This window comes from Cyprinodon variegatus, unplaced genomic scaffold (genome assembly GCF_000732505.1).
Source record: "Cyprinodon variegatus isolate N-32 unplaced genomic scaffold, C_variegatus-1.0 Scaffold568, whole genome shotgun sequence".
Lineage (NCBI taxonomy): Eukaryota > Metazoa > Chordata > Actinopteri > Cyprinodontiformes > Cyprinodontidae > Cyprinodon > Cyprinodon variegatus.
The window spans coordinates 121157-130463 of NW_015151021.1; the positions used below are offsets into that span (position 1 = coordinate 121157).

The following is a 9307-nucleotide window of genomic DNA, read 5'->3' on the forward strand; positions in this document are numbered from 1 at the left end:
ACTGAAACAATGGCAAGCTTGTAGAATCCATTCATCAATCTGCCTAAGACAGACAATTGCACAGAGAGAGGCTGAAAACTTTCGGCGAACAATAAGAAATAGCATTCCGAGAAAATCTCTCCAGGCTCCAAAGATTAGCTCATTATTACATTGGTTATAAGTAGAACTGGTTTTCATTTTGTTTTCATTGAATCAGGCTTTGCAGAGTAATTTCGTTTATAGCAATCAATATGTTCTAGACGAAGAATAGTCTTATTAGAATCAGACTTTGTTTAGACATTGAATTTATAATGCTGATTTTTTTTTTTTATCTGTGCAATTAATTAAATTCACCAGCTAAAATTTGGCCTGAAGAAAACCTACTACAGAATTTCTCATAAAAAAATTATAAATTCAGCTAACTAAAATCGCCTAGGGAAATGAAACTGCAAAAAAAGAAATAAAGAAATAACAAATGCACCTGCAAAAACAAATGAATGTGATTTGATTGGATAAACAATCTAGTGCCGATTGCTTTGACTTGAGTCATCAAAAGGTTTTCATTTGAATTTTTGCAGCCAATTTTTTTATGTAAATTTCTGCAGTAGAAATTTTACAGGGAAAAACTTTTACTGAATTTTAAGTAAAAAAAAAAACATCAGTTTTATAAATTCGATGTCAAAACAAATTCCGATTCTAATGAGACTATTTTTTCTTCCATAGTACCGATATCAAACAATCCCTGTTAGGCAGATAAATAAGCTCACCTGTGCACTCCAGCAGAACCTCTCCATCGCTCACCCTCCACACATACGCCTTATCATCCTCTCCACCTGTCACTGCTAGGCTGTTTGTGGCTGGATCCAAACTCACACAAAACACAGAGCCTGGACATGGAGGAATGGTGGGACAGAGCTTCAGTCTGAAGGTTGGCTCAACGTAAAGCTGGCGGAGGAAGAGGAGAAGGGTCCTACCTGTGTGCTTGGAGAAGGTGAGCTCACTGTCATCTTGCTCTGCCTCATCTGCCTCCATCTCATCCTCTGTCTCCCAGCCTGCATCATCTTCCTCTGGGTTTCCAGGGTCCTCAAAGTCCACGTCTCCCAAGTCATCAGCCAGATCATCTAGGAAATAAAAGTTTGCTTTTACATATTGACACCCTCAGATTAAAAATAAATAAATGAAAAAAAAAAAACACATAGGCCAAATGTTTACATGCTGTTGAGTTATGACATCTGAAGCCATGCTAAAGGCTAATTAACCAGACAAGGGGACTTTCTCACTACCTGGTCCGGGTTCTGCGTTGTTCAGGTCGATTACTTCAATTATTTCCTCATCTCCATGAAGCTCAATAGCACTTTCCTCTGCGTTCTCCATGATGCTAACTGGCTAAAACCAATCAACAAAATACACCAAATCTAGTAAATCAGCTAAGCTAGTTTTAAACTACTTACACACGTTAAACGAAAAATATAGGTCGCACTTTTTACTCATAAATGTTACCCTATGATATAAGAACGAAGATGGTCAGGGGAAAAATAACTCCCAAGCCATGATTTCTTCACATGTTGCTGCCTGCGACCGAGAAAACTGCCGCATAATAATGACGGAGCACTCGGTCAACGTTCACGCAGTCGATTGACCACTAGGGTTCCGTGTTTTCTAATGACGTACGTGCAAACGGCGCTGTCATTGGCTAAAAGGGTTAAGCTGAAGGCTCTGATTGGTTATCTGGGAAGAGAGGGCGGGCTTTATTCTTTCATTTAAAGTCAATATAGAACTGAAGTTCCCGAAAGACCCACTAGGGGGTGGTGTTGGCATAATAATAAAAAAAACGTCTACAAGAAAAAAGTATTACCTGTAAATATACCAATTATTATAATTAGACATATAATCTATTATTAGATATTAATTACAATATCACTAATAATATAACATATTTAATTGTAATTTAGGTTTCTGAATTTTTTTGTTGTTGCTGTAATTGTTTTCAAGTCTGATTTAATGAACATCTGCTTTGCCTTCATTCTAGTGATTATATCATTATGATTATATCAAGTTTTTTTTATTATTTATACAGTCGTAGGTATTAGGCCATGAATAGTGGATTTATTTATATTTGTTCAAATAAATAAGGACACTAACTATGATTTCATGACTGTTGATCAGCAAAACTGTGAATAGAATAGAATAGAATAGAATAGAATAGAATAGAATAGAATAGGAAATTCCTTTATTGTCCCATAATGGGGAAATTCTGGAGTTACAGCAACAAAAATATTTTAGAAAATATGGTCACACAAATGTGGACCTTAGAAAAATGTATAAGAATAACATAATAATAATATTAATGAGTTAAAAGAAAAACAACAAAAAAAAACTGTACTGTAAAGTGTTTTAACAATATAAAAATTTTGCACCTGGAGAATAATTAACCAATTTACAGCTATGGACATTTTTACAGTAATGGACATTTGAAAAATAGCAGCAATGTCAGAGATGTGCAAAATGACAGCAGCATGTTATATAACTGACTATGGTAGCAACTGCAAAGTATGAATGTGACAACTTATTGAGGTTGTTGGCTGCAGTGGTGGTTATAGAGTTTTACAGCTGCAGGGAGGAAGGATCTGTGATAACGCTCCCTGGTGCATTTAGGGTGCAGCAGTGTGATGCTGAAGGAGTTCTCCAGTTCTGCAACAGCTTCATGCATGGGGTGGGAGACATTATCTAACAGAGATGTTAATTTATAATTTTTTTATATATTTTATTTATCCATTGAATAAATTAGGGCTACCCTATTTTCTGTGTTTTGTTTTCTATGTCTCTAAAAGCTCTCTGCTCACTCTTATTCACACAGCAGCTTGAAATGATTTTCCTTCTTCTGATCAACATTCATTTTCCTTCTCTTGAGACTTGGAGGAGGGATAATGTGGTGTCATTAAAAACTGTAATTTATCTGCAAGGTATTAAAAGAGTCACAGAGGAATTTCCAACTTTGAGGCGCCGTTCATTAAAGAATTTCATCATATGTTAGTGGTCATTAAGACTACCTCAACAAAAATGGTTTAATCACGCAGCGTTCCAGGCGCTTTCTTATCCTTTTTGCAAATCTTAAGACGCATCTCTGCCAAGCTTTATTAAAGCAGAGTCTGATTTCTGTGTGTCTTGGGAACAGTCTGAAAACTTTTCTTCCCCAGATGTCTGACTGTACACTCCTAACTTGTAGACATAAGCAGTAAAACCACAGGGAAAACATCATTAGCAGCAGGGCTGCTCTCCATTTAAAAAGAAGCTGGTTCTCCCTACCTTAATCCCTCCTTCAAAACATTCCCCTGCCAGGAATATTTTATGAACACTTAACACAGTTTGTCTACTTCAGGTCTTTCTTGGTCAGATTTATACACCCCTGGCTATATGCTGCTGGCAGAACTCACATGCTGAATGCCCCAATAAGTTTTACAGGCTGCCCGGGCCCCTACGTTTCTAGCCTTCCCTGGAAAAATACAAGCATCCCAGTGTGAGAGAGATGTGGAAATATCAGGGTGTAGGTTATTTAGGTGTTTTTAATCTGTGGCAAGAAACACATTTTTAAACTCTAGACTATTGCTGGAATATGCAATTCAAAATTAACATTTGGTATTTAAACAATTTGTTACTTTCTCTACTTTTTTCATCAGTCGCTTTCACTGGTTGTCAAGCATAAAGTAATTTTCTGCCTCCAAGATTTTCTTCTTAAATTTCAAGATGAAATTAATTTCAGGATTAGGCAAACATAATCTGATTAGCTAAAGAGAAAAGGTTTTAAATCAGTTTCAATTCAATTAAATGAAAGCTTTTTAAAACTAACCTGGCATGTGAAAAAGTAATTTCCTAAACCCTGATTGAACTGTTTTTTATTTTTGGTTTTTATTTTTTTTCCAAGAGAGAAGAATTTCTGTTTCTTTTCATAACATCAAGTGATCCTGATTCTAAAGAGGTAAATCAGCATTAGACCATCACAATGATCCTGATTTTCTTTTTCTAAAATGCTGTTTTTGCTTTTTTGCTAGATTAGTTCCATGTTTTATTTTGTTATTTTGTTATTGAATCATGAACTCAGATCTTAAATAAAAAAATAAAAATAAAAAAATAAAATAATAAACAAGACTGTCAAGCAGTGGTGGTCCTAGACTAAATTTACCAGGGGGGCCAGGGTGGGGTCTCTATTTTTAATAACAAATACAATTGTAAAAAAAAAAAAAAGTATAAAAGTATATAAAGTGAGCCACAAAGCCATAGTTGAAGACTAATCATCTAACTGATAAAAGCTGTTGTTGCATCTTAATACGGATGAAGCATAAAGGTGACGGAAATTTTTTAATACCGTTTTTTCCGGACCATATGTCGCTACTTTTTTCCCTCACTTTGAAACATGTGGCTTATAAAAATGTGTAGATTTTTGCTAACTGCCAGAGGGGGATATAGGGGTTAGAGGCTATATATAGCCTCTAATATACAAGCCCGGTGTGGCTTATATGTGTACGCAGGCCTGCCGACAGAGGGGACAAAGGGGTCAATTGTCCCAGGCCTAGGACAGACGGGGACCCAAAATTGATACTCTAAACATTAAAAATACAGGCAGAAGTAATTTGTGAGAAAATATTTGTGATAAAAATATTTAATACTAGAGTAACTATAATAAGAGCAGGTCCAGAAACGGAATTGCAGAAGAATGATGCCCATCAGAGCTAAGAAAGAAGCAATGCATTTATCAATGTGATTTTAAAGTATAGCATCCACTAGCTAGTGTAAGGAGGAAAACATATTTTCTTTTACAGAAATATTTGAGCTAAAAGACTAGTGCGAGTGAGTGAGACAGTGCAGGTGGAGGGGCTTGCTGAGGGGCTCAGAGACGGATTAATGCCGTTAATTTCAATGAACTGTTTCTGATTGAGTGAATGTTTTTCATGGCAAAAAGGAAGCCTTTCTCAGAGATGGCAAATGGACTGCCAATAGATCCAGCGGTCCAAAGTATCTGACCTATTATACCTCCCACAATGGAAGGGAAAAAATTGTTAGGGACTGGAGATTTACAACAGGTCAAAAAAGGCCTTATATTGTGCCTGCTGTGCTTGCTGTCCTCCTGTGAAGTAGAGAAAAGATTAACTGCACTAAATTCAAAAGATGGGATGAAAATATCCAACATAAAATACAGAAAGCTTTATGAAAGATTTCCAGGGCATAAAAGAAACTGTGCACACAAACACTATTATTGGAAATGGAAGAACCAGTTACATATTTTCCTATCTGTACCTGTGACTGGCTGGAGGTGAACGGGCCTACAGTAAAATGAAGATAATAAAAAACTACCTGGGCTCCAGGATGTCCCAGGAAAGGTTAAATGATCTGGCAATGCCGTCTAAAGAGCATCAGCTTGCCAAGAAATTAGACTTTGAGGACATCATAAATGGCTTTACCACTATAAAAGTTCATAGTTTAGCATATGGAGACCAAGTCTAAGCACATATTTGAAGTGAAGTCAGCTAACATTGTTTGGAGGACAAGAACTATTTCTGTAAATAGCAGATTATTGAATAAAATTATAGGCAAAGGAGAATGAATTATGCAGTAAAGTGGACTTTTGTGTTTGTGTGAATGTGAGTGTGTGTGTGTGGTCTTGTTTTACCTACAATGTGAGGGAAGTATTTTGTATAATATCCTACATGCAAGGACTCACAGGTACATACAGTAATGGGACATTCAACTGGTCCCTATATGGTAAAGTTCTGTTCTTTGAGTTGGGGTTAGGTTTAGGACTAAGGCGTGAATTCAGTTTAGGTCAGGATTAGGTACATCTTGGTAATAGTTAGGGTTAAGGTAAGGGTAAGGGTAAGGGTCTGGGTTAGGCCATATAAAATGATGCAAGTCAATGAAATGTCCCCATGTGTCGTGTGTGTGTGTGTGTGTGTGTGTGTGTGTGTGGTGGGGGGGGCGTATTTGGGGGGTGGGGACTGCCCTAGCAAAGCTGTCAGCTGGCCTTTATGTTTGTTTCTTTTTTTTTTTTTTCCAAAAAAAACACTAGTGACTATGGAAAATATGGTAATTGTTAAATTAAATTTTAAAGTTGAATCATTAAATATCCCCAAGGGATGAATCAGTTGCAAAATATTTCCATCTAACCATGCTTTAGCCACACTGCAAAAAAAAAATTATAAAAATAAATAAATAAAATCACAGTGTCCATTTTTAATGAGTGCATAAGAAGTGCATTTTTTCTTGAATAGAGCAGGTAAGTAACAAACTTTGCAAATGAAATGAGACAATTTACATTTAAAATAGGAAAAACAACTGCAGTCTCTCATCTCAAGTGCAAAACATTAATTCCTCTCATTTACCTACACAAAAAAGGGTAAAAACACTTATTTTAAGAAATTTTTACCCATTTTTTAGATAATTTTTTGCAGTCCAAAAAAAATCTTTTTGAGATAGATACTATAAGCAAAAGCAGATTCTATTGAATTATTAATATGCTATTAATTCTTCTCAAAATAAGTGCAATAATCTGCCAATGCAGTGAGATCAACTTTGTGACTTTTTGGCTAGATCTAAAATTGTAAGACTTTGCAGGTCCGGCACATTCCAAAACAGCTTCTTCCCCACCACCATCAGACAGCTGAATGTTGAAAATGATCTAAATCATGTCAAAGACTCTGCATCAAACTGACCATATCAATGCGTTTTTTTTTTTTGTTTTTGCACCATGTTTTTTTTCTCCCACACTGTTTACATTTGATCATTGCTGCACTTTAAGAAAAGGAAATGTCATGAAAGCTGTACAAATTGAAAGTTTGTCTAAGTCTATCTTAATCCAGACACCCTTTGATCTTAGTATGCAACAAACAAATTACTATTTAAATTAGGACTACAGCCTGCCAGAAAAGAATTGCAAAAATAAAAGCTACACAAATTAAGCGAATGACTAAAACTTTTGCATGAAATCAAGACTTTGCCTGTACATCCTGTCGTGTACAGGATTGTGGGAGCCCATATAGCTCCTATGTGGTTCCACCTGTTCCTGTTGCTACGTACTCAGGGAAAGAAGAATAACATCTCAACAGGCTGTCCAATAATAAATAAATAAAATAAAATGACAGCATGATGTCCTGCTTTTTTATTACTATTTTTATGCCAGCTTCTTGTTTGACTTAAAAAAATGTTAGAACTGTAAATAAACAGTCATATGTTTATATTACTATTTTTTTTAATGTATCTCTTACTGTTGTTCAAGGCTGCGCTTTAGAAAATGAAATTGTCAAGAGCTGTTTTAAACGAAATTTCTTTTTGTATACACTAGGTCTATGTAAAAGAGCATAAACCAGAGGATTTGATAATTAAACTTAAAGTATTTGTTACCCAGAATATTTTTCCATCCTTAATACATAAAATGATCATCCTCCTTGGTTGCATGTTTAACAATTAGAAACTAATTTCAAATATGAGTCCAGGCGTGGAGCAGCTGAGACGATGTAAATTTGATTTTGAGGGATGATGCAAATTGATAAGATGATGCTTTCAGGCAACGCAAATAATTAAAAAGAATAAAAATGAATACTTAAAATCAGATTATACCAAAAAGGAAGGAAAGGAAAGTTCAGCTGAAAACAAATGTAGAACACGCTCTCTAAGAAAACCAAAGAAGCCTAAATAAACACGTTGTAATAAATATTTAAATTACCGTATGTAAGACATTAACACTACTGGTCTTTCCTTTTCTATCCATATGCATCAGTGTCACATGACTAAACAGGAGCTGGTTGGAATTAAGAGATGCAGGGGATAATAGCTTAGGCATTATGTTGCAGATATAGAGAAATTAATACAAATATGGACTAAATGCATATAAGTATTTGTCTAATAAAGATCTTTGCTCAGGATTGCATCTGAAGCCATGTTACTGTTTGAGTTAGTATTTTTTCTTATATGATTTTTAGTCTTACAGCTGGTTTTATTTTCTCCATAGATCTAGTTAAATATTTATTCCTTGCTGTAGTTTCAGGGTGGTTTTAGAGTCAGTTTCATATTTTCTGTTTTTCCGTCTTTATTTTCATTTTGACTCATTGTTTGCTTTTGTCTTCAGACTCCATGACTCAAAATCACTTTTTCCTTTTCTTTCAATATCATCTATGCTACATGTGTTGCTTCAAACAGTCTTATATCTCTTATTTCCTATTTTAACTAATTTTAATCTTTTTTTTCCTTCAACTTTCCATCAATTAGTAAGCAATAGAAATTACTTCAATATGTTTAAAGATTATGGTGAAATCCTTCTTTTACACTTTATACAAACGTGCTGCTGTTTTGTTTTGGCCAGAAGGTGACAGTAGAGACTCAGCTTGCAGCTTCTGATAGTTATTTGTGCAGAAACAATTCAAACAACATTTGAGATATTCAAAAATTTTTTATTGACTTTTCTTCTCTTTGTTATTGTCCCGGCAACCATCAGCTAACATCTGTAAAGTAATAAAATGACTCACAAAAACTGCTGGTTGTACTTTTGATAAAAAAGTTAGAAGGAAATCTTCTTGAAAAATCCTCCATTAATTTAATGCAAAATGTTTAATTGTATTGCTGGAAATTAGGAGACTTGATAAAGATTTACCTACAGCTACATTCTCATAAAAGTCAATCTGTATCTCCAAATTTTAACTTCATTTTAAATACACAGTGTATAAAAATAAATAAAAATGTGAATAATACTAAAACTGTAATTCACTAAAAACATATTGTATAAAAAATTGTCTATTAATGTGAATAAATTATTTCGGTGTGAAAAATACCCCAAAAAATTATTTTTAGAAAACAACCTAGAACAGCTTCAGAACATATTTTGGATGTAAACGTAGCAAAATCATGTATTCAGGTTTATTTTCAAATAATGTTTTTCAAACCTTAAGTACTTTAAAAAATTCATATTTCAGTAAATATTTAGTCATTCACTCCTAAAAGTAGGAATAAGATGAGAACAATATATTTATATAATTTTTAAAATTCTTAAGAGCATGTTAAACCATATGATTTGTAATCCATGATTCTAGGTTTCCTTAAGGTCTAACTATGATGTGAAGATGGGAAAGACAAGAGGACATGCACTCAAAAAAATATATTAAATAATTGATTGACTACTTTTGAAAATAATAAAAATAAAGCCCACTATGACCTAAAAAAAAAAAGAGTATCTCGTAAACTTCATTACAAATTGATGGCTTCCCGTCACCCTAGGGGAATAAGTATTATGTGAAACTGAGGCTTATTTCTTTTTTGCTGCTCTACCAAACAGGGAAGATATGAG

General features: G+C 34.4%; 1 protein-coding gene across 1 annotated transcript in view; it reads right to left on the reverse strand.

Annotated features, from left to right (window-relative positions):
- Nucleotides 1–1577, reverse strand: part of aamp (angio associated migratory cell protein) — a 7801-nt gene extending 6224 nt beyond the window's left edge. The window contains exons 1-3 of the mRNA XM_015391989.1: nt 1263–1577; nt 954–1100; nt 747–866 (exon numbers count right to left, since the gene is read on the reverse strand). Coding sequence (XP_015247475.1) covers nt 747–866; nt 954–1100; nt 1263–1353 — 358 coding nt within the window. The 5' untranslated portion in view covers nt 1354–1577. The remainder of the gene's footprint in view (nt 1–746; nt 867–953; nt 1101–1262) is intronic.
- Between the last annotated feature and the right edge of the window lie 7730 nt (nt 1578–9307).